Raw genomic sequence first — 20760 nt, forward strand, 5'->3', positions numbered from 1 at the left:
GCAAATCATCTGAAAAGAAAAATACAAAACTTTAAAAGATAAATTTCGTCAAAACAAACTTGTTTCCTACTTTCTAAAACTCAACAAATGTTTCTCTACTTGTTATAGGGTTTGTAAGCGAACAGCATGGATCCTGATCAGACTGCGCGGATGCGCAGGCTGGTCTGGATCCATGCTGGTCGCAAACGCATTACGTTGGTTTTGTCATGACACGGCTCAAATGTTCATTGTACAGTCCATTATTTGTACGGAACATCGTCTTTCCATTTGAAGAAAATGTAAATAAAAGTGTTTTGCAAAAAAGCCAGAAATTTAAAATTGGCCGTTAGGTGTAAAGCTGATTTATGTGAATGTTTTTATTTACTTGTGTTTTTATTAAGACTCGCAAAATAAATCGTTTCATTCCGCGGTAAATCATGCGTTTTATTTAAATTCATATAAGACTGGGCTGCTATTTTTTGTATTATTATAATTATATTTCCTTAATAGCTAAAATCATTTTAGCTCTAATAAATTTTCATTACAGAATTTTTAAGTCCTTATATCAAGTCAAGTAAAGGAACTTTAATTTTAAGTTAATATCGCAACGACCAAATTGCATAACTGCTTGAAATTAATACGAGAAAAAACAATAAGAGTTAAATATAAAACATGTTTAAAATGTAAGGCAGTGGTACACAATTACCAATTAGTCAAATAATAGTATTGTCTTTCATGCGTGTAAAGTTTTAAAATTTTGTCTGCTATTATTGTAATTCTAATTTGTGTCAGTTGACTTTATGTACTTCGTAGAAAGATGTTTCGTTTCATTTTCTGTTCTGATAACCATGCATACATAAACAAACAGGTTTAATCTGGGGGTTGCTTAAAGTGTACGTAAGTGGATTTGGGATATGTTTGTTCTATAAAAACGTTATCTCCGAATGCGAGTTTGATAAATAAAAGTACGCCAGGTTACAGTGAACTGGCGTTAGTTAAATTATGATTAATTTCTGTTTTTGAAGTGATTTAGCCTGCTGAATAGTTTTGCGTTTGAACATGTCGTGGTAGACGCGAGTCATGAGTTTCACAAATTCAACAAGGAATTTAACCGTGATTGCCAGGAACGCTGCAGATGGATTTTATTATGCGGGTAAACTTTTTATCATTTTATTATACGGTTAATCATTTCAAGATTTAATTCACTATATATAGATTGTTGGAGCAGTACCTTTAAACGATTTGCATTTTACCGTTTTAATTCATATATTTGTGTACGGCAACTTAATATGTATATTAGTAATTTTCTTAGTAGCTATACTTATATAATTATGTATTATCTTATTGTTAAACAGTTAATCATTTTATTATGCGAGCAATCTTTTTTCTTTTATGTCGGTTAATCAATTCTATAATGCAGGCATTTCTTTATTTATATGTATTACAACAGCTTGAATATATATGTGTTGTAAGTATAACTTTATTTTGCGGGTAATTATTATATTATACGGATCTTTAAATGTCTGTTTTTCTTTTCTGATAATGCATTAAAATTCGTAGGAAATATTTCCTCTAATATGCACACAAATATTAACAGTATTCCGGTATAAAGCAGAAAAAAGAGACGCGTGAGTAAGTAAATGCTAAAGTTCGCCTCTTTATTTGCCGAAATGCATTTTAATCAATGGATGAAAAATTAAGAATCGGCGAAGAAAAAAGCGATATTTTTCTACTTAATTTGTGCAAGCGTTTAGGTCCGGGGAACTGCTTCAACACTGTAGTGAGTTAAATCAATTTTAAAATACATAAAGCCTTATTAACAAGTTATTATGTAAAGAAATATCAATATTAACTCTATTTTTCGTTTAAGTAAACTGATTTTAGTGTTCTAGCTTCACAATTATTGTAATCAATGCTTGTTTGTAATCGATAGCCAAGTTCACCTTACCCGTTTTTCAACCCCGATTATTTCATGATAAGGAGCTATTGGAAAATGCATTTGTCAAAGTCACTCCATAACATATTCGTGAAATGCATGCATGTATTCAGTAGAGCTGTTCAATAAAAACTTTCAACCAGTGCAGACTATAATCGGACCGTGCCCTGCACTGTTCGTTATTAAAGGCACGTTATGATTCAGAAATGTTTTTTTTTTCTTCTTTATAAATAATATCTGTTAGTTTGTTTTAGACCATGTTAGGTGATAATAACCTGAAGAATGTTGCGCTGAATGTGTAATTATTTTGTCATAAAAGTAGAAAAATGTGAACAAACCATACATAATCACCATAATTGTACTTATTATGTAGTACAAAAATCAACAGAAGAAAAAGATGGTTCAGGTAATTGGCCAGTGTGTAACTTTAGAGAAATGATAACAGGATACCAAAAAATAATATCTCCTAAAATGAAAAATGGTCCTGTCCATATTGAAAGATGGGCAGTTGCGAAATCTCTTTACGTAACCTATGTAATGTTGCATTAATACTCACAACATTTAAATGTTTCCGAGTGAAAAAATATCATTATAATTAAAGAGAAAAAATATTATTATAAAGTAAGTATCAGGTCGGAGAAACTGTGATCCCGATAATGAGTTATGTGTATAACTGTTGGTTTAACTTACATTTTTAGGAGCACGTTAAATAAGGTATTCATGCGCAAAGAGACTAAAATCAAGTTATTTTACTCTCCTTTTTTCATGGACCATTGTAACTGGAACTTGTACTATATAAATAATTATTATTGCTTTAACAGGTTTCATTACTAAAGGGATTACAAATGAAGAAGAATTCCATCATGTGACATTCTACAACATCAGACCTCAGGACGTACTGCCAAATGACGTCATCAATATAGGTGGCGCTGTGCCATGGCCGACATTAAAGGTACATTTTATGTAATAATAATAAAACAATAATAATTAATGATGATCATGATAGTAATAACTATGATAACTTTTTTTAAGAAGGTCACACATGAAGATTTAGCAAAATACAAATAACATACATGTATCTTAATTCTTGACAGTAACAAAATACTACAACGGTCATAACTTAGACGTTTTCGTAATTTTTCATTAACACATGTAGGCAAAATTAAACTGTTCAATATGATTTCTTAAAACTTGGCATGCTGTTAGAATATGATAACAGAAACATTTTAAGCGAAAAAATGGGGGTCACCGTCCTCGTTATTGAGTTATCTGCCCCTGAATTGGACTTTTTTGCTTAAGTCAAGGGCAGATAATTCACAATGAAGGCAAACAATATCTACTTTTTCTGATTTATATAGTTTATTTCTGTTTGAGTCAATGTGCAAAATTTCAAGAAAGAGTAGATTGACTTTTTCCATTTTTTTTCTAAACTTGTGCCCTTTTTTTCTTAAAAAAGTCCCTATATTCAAACTGAAAAAAAAAAACAGAAATAAGATATGGAATTACCTGTGATTATGTGTTGTGATCAACAATACAAAGAAAAACATTATTCAGAGGAAAAAACTTTGACACATACGTAAAAGTTATCTGCCCTTAAAATTACCTGAAATAAGTAAAAATAAAATCTGATTCAATTGACAGATAACTGAAAACGGTGAGAAAAAAACCCAGACAATTTCATTAGTTGCAATGTATCTTAAACACAATTGCATTTTAACTTACTTTTTATAGGTCTGTTTAGCGTTACGAATATTAGGGGTTTAGATATATTGAAAAAAAGCAAAATAACTATCCTGGCTACGAGTTTTCCAATGTGTAGCGTTGGCTTCATAATGGCCAAGTTAAACAACCAATCAAAATGTTCGAATCTCATAAAGGCCGACTTTACTCGTAATGGCCGTGTTCTTTTCATAATGCCCTAATTTATATCGGCCCTGAATGTATAATATTACCGATTAACGCGCCCAGTATTGCATGATTATTAAATAAACATGCATACTAAATATAATAGAATAATGATGTTTTTTATCATTATATATTGATCTGCAAGATATGTTTTGTTCAAAAGGTGTAAGAGAATTAGTGGAGCAGATATTATACATGGTATTGAATTCCAAATATGTGCACCATTGTAACAAAACGTCAATCATAATTTGTTACATTCTATCTTTCGATCTGCTCACCTAATACATGTTTTAAGACATAATTAATACACAAGACGTAATAACGACATAGATAAAGATCTGTTTGCAATCAATATGAACAGTCTTTGAAATACAAGCATGGTATTATCTGGGAACTCTTTCTTAAATGATTCAAAACATTCTCGTATGCGTTATTTGCACGAGAGTTATTTAAACTAAATTATTTGATTTTGGGTTTAATGAGTACGTGACATTATATAAAATTAAAAAGCTCTTATTACAACTTTCTAATAATAATAATTATAATAATAATAATAATAATAATAATAATGATGATGATGATGATGATGATGATGATGATGATGATGATGATGATAATAATAAAGAAACAGACTTATCAACAGTTGTTATAATGGCTATTTTCATGATGCCTTATATATATATAATTGCTATTGTCGTTTACAATAACAACAACAACAACAACAACAAAACAACAACACCAACAACAGAGAAAATCAGGTGACGTCATTGTGTTATCAAACCTTTAATACAAAAGAATTTCAGCAAGTTAGTGGTACATCATGAATTAAATGTGTTTGTTTATACAGATAGGAGACTATGTATTAGTTGCGGTACGATGTAGAACAAGTGGTCTTCAATGTTATATGCCAGGAAGGGTGGTATGTTTGCCTATAGATCTCCGGCGAGAAAATAGATTCTACACCCTAAAATTATATTCCGGGAGAACTGTAAGTTGAAATATGTTCGTCCCGTAGCTAACGAGAAAATGTTATCATTCGTAATAACGAGATATGCTATTAATAAAATACATTACTATAACATGTATAAGCCATGAATATAAGAAAATTATCAAAATTTAAATTATTATGAAATACGAAGTCTTAATAATAAATAGATTATTATGATATCATTTCGAAATATGAAATATTGAAATATGAGGTAAAGGCTTTCACATTATAAAATGGACTTTAAATAATACATTTACTTAGGTAAATAAAAACGATATAGATCAATAACAAAAATACGGGTTTATTTGTTTATTTCAGACTACCAAACCTAGGAGGTACATCATTAAGATTGGCCAGGATAAGTTTAACGAAATTACTGATTATATATCAAACATCCGCTATAAACAACCTAAAATGTTTGTATCTGAACCAGATTTGAGGTATTTAAAATTATATATTATTATTTCTATCATTTGACTTCTGTTGTATCCCTAACGTTTTTCCATATATCATTTAACTATTGATTATTCATATACACTTTACCGCATTTCTAGTTGGTCACCCCTTTAAAAAGTCTTATTTATATCATATGGTGGCTGTTTGTGCCATGTCGTCTTATTTTTGCTCCGCGGGGCACCGGATGAAAATACGACAGTCAACATTTTGTCGTACTTTCGCACGGCTGTCGAGTTTTCGTGAAACACGAAAATATGACAAAGTCACTACTTTATCGTATGTCTCGCGAAGCATCAGGAGAAACTATTTTCGTGTTCATGCCTGGCGCCCCGAAGAGCAAAAATACATTTGGCACAAATCAGCCACCATAATATCAACTTATACTTTCTTACATATTAGACTTAGTAGTAACATTTTGGTTCTTTTAGGGAATTTCCAAGAGCAGATAATTCAAAACTTATTTGATTTCTGGTATTAAAATTTCTCGTTTGTTACTTTTTTCTTTGCCAAGAAGATTTTATGCTTTTGCAAAATGTTATGCCTTTTTGAAGAAAACTACAGTATTTCTTCTTATAAAAGCATAGCAAGATGTATCTTTGATAGAAACAGTTTGCATTATTATTGAATAGCATAACAATGGAAAGCTTGATTCTGAGTTATTTGCTCTTGAAAATATCTGCTAACCAAATATCTGCTATAGTATACTGTGATGTTCAAATTTGTTTCCTGTAAAGCATCCGTTTCAGCCGTCTTCATTTCTGTACATACATTATTTCAGGTGAAAATGAAATTTTTGGTTATTAATTTCAGGGGGAGATTACTTGCGCGACGTCATAATGAGGACACTAATAATAGAAGTATAGCTTTTTTGTTTAACATTATCGTAAAAAGAACACTTTTAATTTGTTCTTATTTCGGCTCAGCAATTGTCATTTTGGTTCCTTATATTTTTCCTCAGTGAATGTGCCTTTGCCTTACTTTGTCCGAATCCCGCCATTAATTTTAGATTCTTATATGTGAGTGAAACTATCCATGGAGTTCGGTTGGTGCTACCATTCATGTGCCCCGTTCGTGCCATAAGTATTTCACAGCACCGGAGGTCTTCACAAACTAGTAAAGATAGCAAGTCACAGTATGACTTTAACAGTATCGAATTGACTTAAAAATACTGTGTTAAATTCTTTTTTTAGAATATTGTCCTGTCAGCTCAGCGTTCAACCTTTTGTCAAGTTAAGTAGACATATAATCGAGCCTTATTTGTCATTGGTTACATTTTAAACTGTTATACAACTTGATATCTCTCCTTGTCAACAACAATATATCAATTATTTAAAAAAATGTATTAAACAGAAATGAAATTTACACAAACACACATAAAAGAGAACAAAGACCAACATTTATAACTAATCTTTTTTTTTCAGAGAGGTTAATCAAAAAACGCATCTGTTCTGCCGAAATTTGCAGAAGACGCCGCCATTGTCATCATCACTATCATCATTTGTATCATCACTACGATCAGGTACATGTATATACAGTTTAACAATAGAAATATAACTTGTTAGTTTGCTTCAATACACAACGAATAGAGAAAATATATAACATACAATAAAAGTAAGCGTGAAAAAACAAGCCCTATACAATTATCTCAAAGGGTATAAAATGTATATCTAATAGGTTGTTTTACAAAATTTAAAGACCGGTTAATTTATGTTGTTGATGGATTATCAAAAGAATTGTATTGTTGAGCGAAACCCTAGACGCTCGTAACCAATTACAGGCGTATTGTAAAAAGATGGCACCTTAAGATGGCATGTTAACGTTGTAAAGACTAAAATCATGGTATTCCGAAAGTGTGGTCAATTACCACCTAGGCTTTGTAATGAGCAGTAGCGGTTCATTTCGAAAAGGCTTAGATGCATTAGCAGATAAAGCACTTAAATGAATGTTTTCTCTCAAAAATATCATTTGAGGTATACCACTGCATGTAAACATTAACCTTTTAGATGCATATGTAACATCTATGTCATATTGTTCTGAACTGTTGGGTTTCAGCTAGAGCGACTCCATAGAAAATATCTGTCTACAAACTGCTATGGTGAAACGGACGGTTTCTATAAGCTATTAACAGAAAAGTAAAACTATATGTTAATAAATAAGTGATTTGATATTGGCCCTGTTATTTGTCCAAGGGCAGTCGTATTGGCCCAATCTATATCATTTTTTTTTTTTTGCCCTGCTTAATTAGCCAATCAAATCATTTCAAATGCGGGCTTTATATCTATATCACTTTTCGGCCCGGGCCGAAAACGTGATATAGATATTGGCACTGTTTTAAGACAGGCCATTGTTTTATTGAACGTGGCAGGTGCTTTTTTTATAGGACTAATAACGTATACGAGAAAATGGACGCCAATAACACTTTGACGTGACGTCATTTGCGCTATGTAGAAACATTTATTACCCTTCCAGATTTTTTCCGCCTTTTTGATTGGATATTGATCACCCGAAAGAAATTGATATAACCGAGCCAGACGGGTAATATACACACTAAATTTCCCCGTTGGGTACCCAACGTTGTAAACGACATGCGCTGAGGTGATGCGCGTACGGTTCGATTTTACGCATTTACAAGCACTTTTTAACTGTCAAATGATAAATATTTACCAAAGTAGAGTAATGATACAAATTCCCATCAGTATTGAAAACTAATATGACCTTGTGAAAGCTTGATATTAATTACAAAAAAGTGCTTTCAATAGACTACTCCTTTTCTCTTGTTTACATTCGTTAGGTACGGGAAAAATACGTCATGTATTTATGTGACGTCATGTTGTGATGAAGAGGTACCCTAAAGGAAATCTTATTTCGACGTTTCATTTGAAACAGCAATGATTTTTTTTAAAAATCGTCTAAACTCGGCAGGGGAAGGGTAATAAAATTATTATTTTGGTTTTGGAGTGATATATGTGGATATATTACCTGCCAAGATAAAATATCACCCTCGCCTAACGGCTCGGGTGATATAAAATCTTAGCAGGTAATATATCCACATATATCACTCCAAAACCAAAATAACATATAATATGTAGCGTTACTGTAAAGCGCGCTAATGTTAGCGTTACACTATAAACGCGTCATTGAAAAATTACTCATTTTAACAGTTTACTGTTCTTATTTTATACATGTGATAAAAAGAATATTATATTCGTGTAGATTCAATACTAAATTTATTGAACTCGTTGAATAAGACAATATTAATGACATGATTTTATTCAACTTGTTCAATAAATTTAGTATTAAACTACACTCATTCAATATCCTCTATTTATTACACAGTTTAAAGTTACATTTAATAAATTTCGTAAAAAAACTAAATAGCGACATTTCATTAATAAATTGGGTTTTATATCGATTCCAGGTCTTATTTTGGTGTCCAAACAACCAAAGTGAGTTTTATAAGCATGAAAATAGGTAACCTCATTGTGGCGAAATGGGAAGTACAATTTCTGTTTGCATGAGAAACTCCGCCTTCGGATTATCCGTACATCAATATTAAATCAACAAACATGACTATAAGTGGTACTCCAAATTTAACGGTATATTTCCGCATTGTAACGGATGTTTTCATACAAATTTAATCTTTTAACGAGATGATTACTTTTACTGAACCCCAGGTTTAGTGCACCGTGAAGCTTAAACGGTAAAACTGTGTTTGCACAAGAAAATATCACATTTGCTGCGTTCCCGATAGCAACTTTAAAACCGTGACGTAGCGCATACACGAGCTCATTATTGTCTTCATTTGCATGTTAAAATTCGTATACGAACTTTAGTGTTACCGTGGGGTTTCCCGTTTAAAATCCTAATTTATGAACAATCTTTGATGAGATTTACAACAATACTATTAAACAGGTTAATGAAACTGTAGAATGTTTGATTTTTAGGCCGACGGTAAAATATTTTTACATATTTATTTAATGTAACTTTAAGTTAAAGATATTTATATAGGAAAGTGGAGAGAGGCAGTTGACGTTTCAACGGCATTGACTCAATATCAAAAAAAATAAACAAACTTTTGAAATATCTGAATACTTGACAATACTTGATAATAATAAATTCAGAAATCTCTCGGCTAGTTTTAGGTTTTCTTCGCATTGTTTAGTCATAGAGCAGGGTCGCCATAGAAACCAGAGAAGAAGTTCATTCTATTTGAACGTGTCTGTTTTGTTTTTGTTTTTATCTCTTTTAGTTATTTTCTTTCCATTTTTAGCTCGACTATTCGAATAATAAGGAGAGCTACCCTAGTCCCCCGAGCGTCGGCGTCGGCGTACCCACTTATGTTAAGTTTATTTACCACCTCAAATAAATTTAAAGTTCATTGACATATGACTTTGAAGCTGTGCACACTTGTTCACTATCATGCCCCAACATGCACACAGGAGGAGGTTACTGTATCAAGCAATGTCATATCGAATTACTATCAAGCACTGAGAATAGTCGAGCATGATGTCCTACTGACAGCTCTTGTTAAGTCAAAAATTGATGATACATAATTATAGGTGCGGAATATAACATCCGAAAATGAGAGCAGTAGACATACGTCTTTATCTCAACCTGATGTTAATGACACAAGCACACAGACTGATGGAGGGGAGTCCACAGACACAACCACCTCTTTTAGACCACCAAGAAAGCCTACACCAATAAAGCCTACACCAAGAAAGCCTACACCAGAGGTACGTAACGTTATATAGTATTGATAGACAAAGTAGAAACCATTTACCAGCAACATTTGTGTAATGGATGTGTCCTACTTTGTATTTTGAACTGTTTAATTGATTGATTAAAAGATTTGAATATCAAAAAAAGGCAAATACTTTAGGCTGAACTTTTTACAGCTTAGAGACTTCACAATCTGCATGGCAAAAGCTAATCACTTGCGGTTTAATGTGATAATATGACAACAAATATTTTATTTCCACATATATTATACTCATTGGTTTAATATTAATTGATGTGGTTGTACCAGCTACATGTATTTGCAAAATATTTCATGTAATGATTGTTTATTTTAGAAATGTGCTCATAAAATGCATTAAAATGCAAATATATGAGTCCCAGTTTCAGCCAATTAATGTGTAGTTTGTATTTAGTCACTAATATAGTTCTTTTTAACATATTTGAAATCTTTTAGTGTTTGAAATTATTATTTTTTTTGTCCAATAGGAATGAATTGTAACACATCTACTTTGGTAAATCGGCAAACAGTAAATCAGTCTAGTAAATCGACTGTTTATAAAAATAAATTTAAAACACTAAGCCGGTTAAAGTTAAAGACATTGAACCCGAGGTTATTTCATGTCGGCACACAAAAACGTTTGAAAATAGATATGGAGATTATCATAAAAGAGAAATGACGCCATGAGACTTTGAATAAAATAACTAGGAATCAAAGCAACACAATTATAGCATTTTATTATTTTACATACGAGTACTTTGATATCTCTCTATTTTTGTAGCCTCCCAGTTCTGATTCATCCGTTGGAAGGAGACGTCCTGACCGTCCTGGAAGACGTACGTATTTAAATATTTGTTAACATAATTCTAATTAAAAAAACTAAGACTTTTAATCTTAACACTTTTTATATTACAAACATCGACTTCATTCGGGGTTGCAATTTTTCACCTCGTTTTGTTCAATGCTGATAATTTTCGCTTCTATTTTAAGAATTTTGGTAAAAATTTTATTTTGCTGCTGTTGAAAGAGAACATAACTTATTATAGCTCATTTCAAATATTGTTTCTATCAATACCACTATAGTACATCTGAGATGTAATACAGTAGTTTTGGCTCGATGGTCGGAAGACGGGTGGTATTATTTTGGTAAGGTGACTAGTGTGGAGAACGACTACGTCAAAGTATTAGACTCTACCGGATATGAGGAAAATATTAGAAAAAGGGATATACTTGTCGAGAGTGTCAGTCATAACGGTAGTGTAAAGGTAGGTATCCGTAAGTTTTTGGCAAGATTATTTTTTTATTTTTTTCCCAGTAGGTCAATTCATTACAAATAATGAATGAGTTTGTTGTAAGTAGATCTATGTGTATTATGGTGGCTGGTACGCTAGCGACAACTTTACAAAGCGCCAAAACGGCGCGCTGTCGTCCTGTCTCTAGCGCGGTACGCCAAACGGCGCGTTGTCGAGCAGTGTTTTGTCGTGATGTCACATTATCGCTCGGTTAAAATTGAAAGATTGGCTTATAAGCCAAGCGACAGGGCGACATCGCGAAAACGCTTCGCACGACAACGCGCCGTTTGGCGTGCCGCGCTAGAAATAGGACGACTAGACGACAGCACGCCGTTTGGCGCTTTATCGCGTTATCGCTAGCGAAAAAACGACTTGAGGAAAGCCCGACAACGCGCCGTTTGGCGCTTTGTCGTGTTGTCGCTAGCGCCAAATAGACGCACAATTTTAAGCTACATCTGCAAATCGGGCACCATAATAGTCTGTAAGTTGCGAGTAATGCTACAAAAGGTATATCATGTCTGATAAGTTTTTTTGGTGAATTCTGTCAAGTTTAATAACAGTGCCGTGTTAGTTTTGTCATGATTGTTCCAAAAAGAAAAAAAAGCGCTTTAAGAGCATGTACTTTTAAATATTTTTAAACTTCTTCCTTCCGGAATAAGAAAGACCGCATTTGCATATATCATAATATTTACAGTACTTTGCAGGGCTGGCAAAATCTGATTTTGACTTACTTTTCCGTTTATATCAGAAGCACTTCTTAACTTGTACGTATGATATCTATTTTGTAAATTCTTACAAATTCCCTCCAAATTATTTTGCCGCCCCTGCTATGACATTCTTTAAAACATCAAATAAACTAGCTTGAGACTTCCTGATAGTGGAAATGGTATAGATTATTAGATCATATCATAGATCATGCCATTGTATCAATCTAAACCTTTCGAAACAACAATACTGTTTAGCTTATACTTGTATCAAAACGTAACAAATAAGGAACCATTATATTACTTACTTTTTCTGTCAAATGTATAATTATTTCCCTACAACAAACTTACTGAAAATTCATTCAAATTCATACCCTGTTTTATCGATGCCAGTCAGTTAATATTTTTATGCACGTTTAAAGAACTAAGTATATATGAGCCGCGTCACGACAAAACCAACGTAATGCGTTTGCGACCAGCATGGATCCAGACCAGTCTGCGCATCCGCGCAGTCTGATCAGGATCCATGCTGTTCGCTATCAGTTTCTCTACATGTAATAGGGTTTGTAAGCGAACAGCATGGATTCTGATCAGACTGTGCGGATGCGCACGCTGGTCTGGATCCATGCTGGTCGCAAACGCATTACGTTGGTTTTGTCATGACACGGCTCATATGGTTTTCAGCAGGATGACAAAGTCGTCGCAATGCATCCAAAGTATGAAAACAGTTACGCTCCTGCCACTATTCTTAATGTGTACAACAATGGATACCTCATTCAGTTCTATGACGAAACAGAAACTGAGACAGACGAAGTCTATAAAATATCAGATCAAAAATACACACAAGATGTAGATTATATTAAAAGTCAGGAAATGCAGATTCGTGGCCTTGTGATAGCCCGTGATGATATCAATGGATTATATAGACCATGTAAGTAACTTGTATTTATTTTCACGTATTCTTTTGTTATGTTCAGGAAAACAGTGAGTGTGCATAGTGTATGAATATTTTGCAAAAGAATTTTACGATGGTCATCGGTATATTGACTCAGTAGGAGTTCCTAATGGTTGTATAAAAGCAATAGCACTATGTTACCCAGCACTCCTTGGCACCAACAGCCCTTTGCAGAACTACCTCCTAGGTTACTGTACATTTAGGTCTCAAGACCATGTGGCCTATTTTTGGCCCAAAATTCATATCTTTGGCTTTTACTTCGTGGAAATAGCATGGAGGTAAATTAAAAAAAATTAAGTCTTTAAGGGCATGACTAATGGCATGTTCAGGGTCCATACTCGACAGCGAAAGCTAGCTGTTTTTTTGTGCCTTTAAGAGCGGATGTACCCTCATTAAACATAGACTACATATACACAGACCCGGCTCTCTCACGCTCTCTCATCTCCTCGGTAATGCAAGTCGTAGAGAGGCACAGGGCATCAGCTGAAGATTTGAAGGACTCTGGATGGCGGGATATAAAAACCAGACCTTGTACTTGCGGACCAGCTGTCAATGTCCTGATTAAAGCAAAGGATAGAGATCCTTAAAACTTAAAAGTAGGCAGGGAGGACAATGATGGGTGCTACGGTGCGTCACCCACTAGCACGTGGTGAGGGCTTGGAAAGTTGGCTCTTTGCTTGGCACCAACAACCCTTTTCAGGGCTGTCTTGCTTTTCAGATTGTCTCGAGTTACTGTACATTTATGTTCTTATTCGCTACCGTGCAGTGACATACTTTTGGCTCAAAATTCATATCTTTGCCTAATATTCCGTGGAAATTGCATGGAGGTAAATCATCACCACTTTGTGCTTCAGGTTCTTTAAAACATATTCAAGGGAATAAGTGGTGACATGTCCGGTGTCCGTACTCGAAAGCGAAAGCTTCATTTTGTGCTTTAACGGGCTGATGGAACTTTATTAAGCATAGACTTTATAATACATACAATGTGATTCGGAAAACGTGTTTTAGTATATTATTTGCCCAGTACAAGCTAAAAAGTTTCTTATCGTTCCCTTTTCATATAAGCTTAATAATTGTACTTGAGCTGAATAATAAAGATCTTTTTTCCAGTTATTGCAGTATGTCCAAATCACATGACCCAGCAAATTTTTCTACAAGCGCAAAACAACACTTACATAATTCAAGAGGCCATACATGTATTCCGACGACAAGGCAGTATGCAAAAAATTACCAGACATTGGAAATATGTTCTTGGACCACTAGATCCGGCACGAACTGTGTACCTCCCGGCCGAAATTATCACCAGACGTCCATTTCGCCTTCGGTTTTGTAATGGACAGCTGTAAGTATTTCAATTTAATACTATTAACATATAAATTCTCAACAAGATTCATATATTTTACGTACGAACAAACGCACCGACATTATACTTCTGTAAATGATGAAAACCATTTTGGGGGGGGGTAAATACATGTAAGTCACAATGCTAGCTACATATCCATTTAAAACCGTCTGTAACGCTAATCCTGTTACATCTGATAATTTTGTAATAAATGGACTTATTTTTAACAATTTTGAAATCGGTCAAATGCTAATGTTGTTTGGTTGGTGAGATGAATATTTGATATTGCCTACCGCCATTAGAGTCTGGTCATATTGTATGGGTGTAGTACATACTGGCTTTATATTTCATTACTTGTGACAAAGTCTTTTCAATTAATATTGAAAGTTTAGATTTCTTTATGATTAGATTTTTGTTGTGTACCTTAACTGTATAGTACTTACATGTATATTTGTGTTTCTATGCGGTGATTATTCATACATGTAGTATGATTTATGTTCCAGAAATGACCACGCCAAGTTAAGCGATTGTTTTTTCCTCAGTGAAGATTATTACAATAATGCCACTAAATACTTTGTCGCCCATGGATCTAACACGCGCACAACTTACATGTTTTGACTTCCTTAAACCGGGGACCAAGCATTGATCAACGTTTGTTATGTTGACGATAATACGGCGTATAAAAGAATCTTCTTTCGGTTGTAGAAATGTACAAGTCTCAAAAGAAAGGTACAGTTACCGGAAGTAGCAGGAGTTTGTAATCGCAAGACAGTACACAATGAGTTGCACAAGTTTGCAAGTCATGGTACATTGTACATGTACATTGATTTCTTTTATCTACTGCAAATAAAGTTAGTTTTGATTAACAAAAATATGTTTAGTTAACATTTTTATTATGGTTATCATATTATTATGTTTAATTTATTTTTATGTTTTTGTTTATTTTTTTCTTCAAATAAACGTTACTTTTACAACTATAAAATCTAGTTTGTCAATTCTTTAATGTCATAAATGAAATTTATAATTCTAAAGATAGCAAGTCGTATGTAATTATATTGCAAGGTTACAGTATAGTTAAACATTGACAAACTGATTCTTAAAATTGATTTGACAAAATACCATATCTTGTTTTACGCAAATTATTTATAATTTTCAGTCTATTTTATTTTCTGTACCTTTTTTTCTTCGTTTTGTTGTTACAGACCCATTTTAAAAACATTTCACTCAACATGATGTTATAAAAATGTATCAATGTTATCCTTCATAATAACGATATTATTGTATGATTAAACACTACCACACGAACACAAGACCACTTGTCTAGCCGGAAGTTGCTTGTCCCATTATACTATGTCCCAGCTCACAAATTTACACATTCATATCATTTGCAACAGGTGTAATTATACATAATTATTACTGTTATCGAAATGACAAAAGTATCTTACTCTTGCATCTACAATTGGCTAATGATCCTGGCTTCATTTACGATATCAAACAGGAGATATGACCAAGTATAGACGGTTTGTGACGACCCGAGTGGCTAATCGAGGGTTATATAACAAACAATCATTAATTAACGCCCATATAACTTGTCAGATGTCTCAATTATAGCAAATTATTTCTGTGTTTTATTTCATGAAGAATTCATGCAGACATTTGCAACAGCTGTTTATCTTTCTGACTGTGCAATGAAAATCGACGTTATAAACGTGCAGTATCAATATGTTCTTTACAGAGAGATGATCCTTGATGTAGCTTTTGCTGTCAACAAGAATCCAAGTAAACAAATATTCTTTATGAATACAACTACATTAGTCAAGTAAAGTATTTGTCGGACCCTAAATATAGGAGATCCCCGTAATCTATTAATCATAAACAGTGGAGATAATTGAAAACATTGACATTGTTAATGAAAACAGACTTAGTTGACTTTGTTACTGAAGACAGTTCTTAACTTCTTAGTACCTCAACATTTTGGGCGGTAAAAAATTGAGTGTGCCTAGAATTTCAAAAGACAATTTGTGTATGTCTCGTTTAAGAAGTGTATCCCTTACGTAGGTGATACTTTGAAAAAGAAAAAAAACATTAATATGTCACATAACATATGTATGACGTTGGAACGTGAGCCTCATTTCTTTACCAGGTAGTCTTATAAATTGTTCTGTATAAACAAACTAAAGGATATCATGCTGTATTTTTGCATGTTTGCTCACACAATGGCGTACTAATTAAGTATCAGTATTGTTTTAGAAGTCCGTTGAGTACGCTATTGTCTATGACTTATTGGGACAGCCCTCGTACACGTACTAGTAATTCTAAAATGCAATTTATCCTTAAAAAACACACATAACACAAGGAGTTATTACTACATTGTTGAGGATCGACATTTGAAACTTAATTAAAGTTGTCCCTTTCCTAAAATCATTATGATTGCCTATACATGGCTATAGAATATTGATAACATTGTATCAGCCATATATTACTTAGTACGTTAGTAAGCGTTCAAAGGAATGTTTAATGGAATCAGATCTTATATATAATGATAAGAGTACTTGCAGGTTTTTTAAGGATGCGCACGTCGCTTCCAAACTTAATGGTTTAAGGTAATGACTCTTAGGTGGTATTCTACGAAATAGGGCATAACAGTCCAGGAGCTATACTTGTGAAACAAATTGAATTATAAAAATGTGTTAGAATACCTTCATTTGGTTGCATGTTTTACACAATATAACATCTATATTTCTTGTTAAAGATTGTGTTAGATACTGCACCTTCTAATTACGTTTCTCATTGTATATACATGTAATTACACTGACACAAACTCTTCATTGGTTAAAATTTGGTTTTAATACTCTAACCTATAGTTATATAATATGCTTTTATTTGTAATGATTTCAAAACGTCTGTGACAAATATACAGTAATATTATGCTGTAAATCACAATCAGTATACATGTTGTACACAGGCTTTGTTATCAAGGGTTGATGCACTCATCAGTCACATTAATGGTCTTTCCTTCCTCTGTTACAATGTAATATTCAACCTTTGTTCTGAAATTCACAAGTATTTTACATTTCTATCAAGCTCTTTTCTTATTTACAAATTTCATATCCAACTTAACTAAATCAACAGACTACTTTCAACCGAGCTATGGACATATTTGGATATCATTTCTTATTATCCCGAGGCCACGAGATATTCAAATGTGAAATGTAAACTTTTACCATGAGGTCTTCGCTTATAAGTAAATTTGGAAAGTCGCAAAATGACCTTGACATTGTTGGCGAAACTCGAAACTGCAAATATTATTATTATTTTTGCAAATGAATTTACTCTATTGCACATTTTATAAAAAGAAATATCGTTACAAGAACTATTTGTTTTACTTACATACACATTGCATTCTTGTACTTCTTACATTTGAAACATGGCGGACCCTGTCTTGTCCCTATATGTCCACATTGTGTTATTACTGTAAAAAAGGAGAAGTTCTGAATGAAAATTTACAATTTACTCAAATATTTAACACGACATATCGGACATTCACACCATAAAACATGATTTCATCTGAGCAAAACTAACAGTTTTATAACATAAAAATACAGACAGAGATTTAAACCTTAAACTGCTGAAAACGACAGAGATTAGCCTTTGTAACCAATATGGAGCCAGGCCAGTACTGTAGCTGACCAACCACAACGTTTCATCTTTATATCACTAGAATTTGTGTGGACAGTTTCAAAATTCAAAGCTGGAAAATTTCACGAAGAAATTTATCAGGTTTGGTGGCATACCTTCTTCACAGTTTCTCCCAGTAAAACCAGCAGGGCAGCAACATGTATAATTACCAATCAGATCTACACACTTGCCTCCGTTCAAACATGGCATGGGCTCACATTCGTTAATATCTGATAAAATGAATATATATTATTTATAATAACTAAATAACAAAGGCATTAACAATATACAATGTACAACATAAATACATGTAACACGTTATGGTCTTGTTATTATTTTGGTCAAGGATTGTAGTTGGCTTCAAAGGAAAATAAACAGATATACCTTTGAAGATATAAAAATCAAAGCACAGAAAGCACTGAATTTGTTTGGGTCTCAGGATGTCAGAAAGGTGAAGGTTTGTTTTTGTATAGTGCCACCAATGCTTTCCAGTGTTTTAACTGTAGTAAATTGGTTATAAGACAAATTGCAACTCAATGTTTATTTGACTTAAACAATTAAAAAAATATTGAGTTTCCTTAACTGGGATTTGAACTCCAGACTTCTCGATTCCTAAGCGAGCGTGCAAACCCCTCGGCCACGGTGAAGTTATAAGTCGGGTTGAAAAAACCATATCATTCTAAATTAGGGTGTGTAACACTTAATATTTCGACGCTACACCTGTTGTTTAACACAGATGTAAATAATCATGGAGCTTACTATAAGCATGTATATCTATAAAGAATAAAACAATATTCTACAATTCGGGAACTATTTTGCCTGAAAAATAATACGCCTGTCATTTGACAATCTTTGCGCAGTGATCTCCCCTGAATTTTTCGGCGTTAGTGTACATATAAAGGGAAGCAACCGCTTCAAAAAAGCGGACTACTTTCGGCATTTGCAATTAACAGCATCAGGGTCTGAAATTTCGCTACCATTATTTGTTTGGTCTGACGACCCAAACAAATAACAATATAGCATGATTTTAGTGCTGAATGTATGTCGGCGTGTATTAAAACTTGTATTGCCATGATATAACGTAATTTTCTATTTTTTCCCAAAGCTGTCAAAGACGGCACGCTACTAATTAGACGCTGCATAGACAAAACCATGATAAAAATTATAAATAAGTGAATATATTTCTGTATCGATACCAAGAAAACACAAATACTCAATTGTCTAACTTTTAGCACCACATAACATCCAGCATCCATGTGATAAAGTCAATGAAAATGATACAGAAAATATCAACAAAATTGTTAATGCTGTAATGGACGACAACAATCGGAATAAACTCCCTACAGTAACAAAAATGATAAGAGTAAAAAAAACATCAAGCAAAACAGATAACGATTGAAAACAAGGTATATTGTACTAGAGTTATGAACCTTATCATACCTAATGTGAGTGATGACAAAAGAGACAAAGAAAATGAAGTACCAGCCCAAATTAACAATTTCAAATACATTTTAAGTTTACGATAAAGATAAGTTCTGGTGCTAGGATTGTGAAACTCATCACATGTTGTAGGTGTTGATATGGAATAATTATTTGAAATGTGATTAGATTTGTCTAGAGTTCTAAACCGTGTCACTGATGATTCCTGTGTTATAACAACAGATGAGAAGTTCAAAGTATATACATTGTACCTCAACAATTACAGTAAAAATAATAAGTTTAAAAAAATTCTTAGTTCAAGGGGGTGGGGTTGAGTTTCTATAGATATTGCATCTGTTATGAACCTTGTGACATATTATGCGGATGATGATGAACAAATGTTACATTTTAAGTACTTTTGTCGAGAGATAAAAACAAGGTTATAGGAAAAATAATTTACTACACAGAATCTTTAATCAGAAATCAACAGAAACTTTGACGCCGACGGTGTGATGAGTAGGACAGCTATCCATATACTTCTTAATATGTAAAAAATTTATTAACAAAAATAAAAAAAACAATTCTCTCCTTTTTGCGTCTGCTTTATTCTATACTAAATATACACAGTTAAAACATAAATATCATCACTACTATTAAATTTGAGAAAAAAATATATAGATAGATATCCAAGTATTCAAAATTTTAATTACCAATTGTACAATTTCTGCCATCGTATCCTGCGTCACAAATACATCTGTAACCTACAGACGGGTCAATGATGCATTCCCCGTGCTTACAGACACCAGTGCTGCATAAATCTGTAACAATGAGTGCACGTAATGATATCAAATTTACCAGAAACCTAATCTTACACACAGAAAACAATACGAATAATGATTACAAATGCAGCTTACGCCTCTGGGCAATAATAACTGGAAATTATTTGAGGAAAAAATCAGAGAAACTATAAAATAAACTGTTGACGCTTATCTCAACTTAATTTAACCCATGTATGCTTCTTCAAGTTTGCAAGATACATGTGTCTGGTCTACATATATTTAGTTTTTACTTGCTTCTTTTGTAGTCGCACATTTTATACACAACACTGTTAGAAAATACTGTCATTCTTCCTCCGCCAGTGTTGCACAATAAAATTGAGGCGAAGTTATTCAGGTTAAAAACTTATAATTTTTGTTTAAAAAAAAACCCTTAAAGGAAATAACTAAAATAATTTCCAAGGAGGCTGTGTATACATGTTCAAACTTACGCTGAATTAAAGAAATTGCTTAAAAATACTTAAAAATGCAGAACTTGTCAAATATTTGTCAACTACTGGTGAAATCAAAATATTCGAAAATGTCAAACACT

The 20760-nt window shown here is 33.1% G+C and overlaps 3 protein-coding genes across 3 annotated transcripts; 2 read left to right on the forward strand and 1 right to left on the reverse strand.

The window, feature by feature from the left end:
* The first annotated feature begins 767 nt into the window (after positions 1-767).
* On the forward strand, positions 768-6248 carry LOC132758483 (von Willebrand factor A domain-containing protein 3B-like). The gene is made up of 5 exons (XM_060750161.1): positions 768-1132; positions 2737-2867; positions 4668-4808; positions 5127-5248; positions 6075-6248. The coding sequence occupies exons 1-5, from the start codon at positions 1060-1062 to the stop codon at positions 6223-6225; spliced, it is 618 nt and encodes a 205-aa protein (XP_060606144.1). The 5' UTR covers positions 768-1059; the 3' UTR covers positions 6226-6248.
* A 48-nt stretch (positions 6249-6296) lies between these two features.
* LOC132758488 (uncharacterized) lies at positions 6297-15411 on the forward strand. The gene is made up of 8 exons (XM_060750165.1): positions 6297-6331; positions 6615-6783; positions 9824-10000; positions 10784-10838; positions 11086-11267; positions 12683-12929; positions 14064-14295; positions 14799-15411. The coding sequence occupies exons 1-8, from the start codon at positions 6297-6299 to the stop codon at positions 14911-14913; spliced, it is 1212 nt and encodes a 403-aa protein (XP_060606148.1). The 3' UTR covers positions 14914-15411.
* Positions 15412-17123: 1712 nt separating this feature from the next.
* Positions 17124-20210, reverse strand: LOC132758486 (fibropellin-1-like; the record flags this gene model as incomplete). Its single annotated transcript, XM_060750164.1, is given in 4 exon segments — positions 17124-17345; positions 17686-17767; positions 18090-18203; positions 20103-20210. Coding segments are annotated over 4 exon segments (380 nt in total), but the record flags the coding sequence as incomplete, so codon positions are not given.
* Positions 20211-20760: the final 550 nt, after the last annotated feature.

Source organism: Ruditapes philippinarum, unplaced genomic scaffold, assembly GCF_026571515.1.
Source record: "Ruditapes philippinarum isolate M1 unplaced genomic scaffold, ASM2657151v2 ctg5251_1_1_1_1, whole genome shotgun sequence".
Taxonomy (NCBI): Eukaryota; Metazoa; Mollusca; class Bivalvia; order Venerida; family Veneridae; genus Ruditapes; species Ruditapes philippinarum.

Excerpts from the sequence above, each read along its gene's own strand:
- LOC132758488 (XM_060750165.1), top strand. The coding sequence starts at position 6,297 with ATGGAGTTCGGTTGGTGCTACCATTCATGTGCCCC. Across the intron at positions 6,332-6,614 it reads TGCTACCATTCATGTGCCCC|AAATGAAATTTACACAAACA; the intron begins GTTCGTGCCATA and ends TGTATTAAACAG. Across the intron at positions 11,268-12,682 it reads GTCATAACGGTAGTGTAAAG|CAGGATGACAAAGTCGTCGC; the intron begins GTAGGTATCCGT and ends TATGGTTTTCAG.
- LOC132758483 (XM_060750161.1), top strand. The coding sequence starts at position 1,060 with ATGAGTTTCACAAATTCAACAAGGAATTTAACCGTGATTGCCAGGAAC. Across the intron at positions 4,809-5,126 it reads AATTATATTCCGGGAGAACT|ACTACCAAACCTAGGAGGTA; the intron begins GTAAGTTGAAAT and ends TGTTTATTTCAG. Across the intron at positions 5,249-6,074 it reads GTATCTGAACCAGATTTGAG|GGGGAGATTACTTGCGCGAC; the intron begins GTATTTAAAATT and ends TATTAATTTCAG.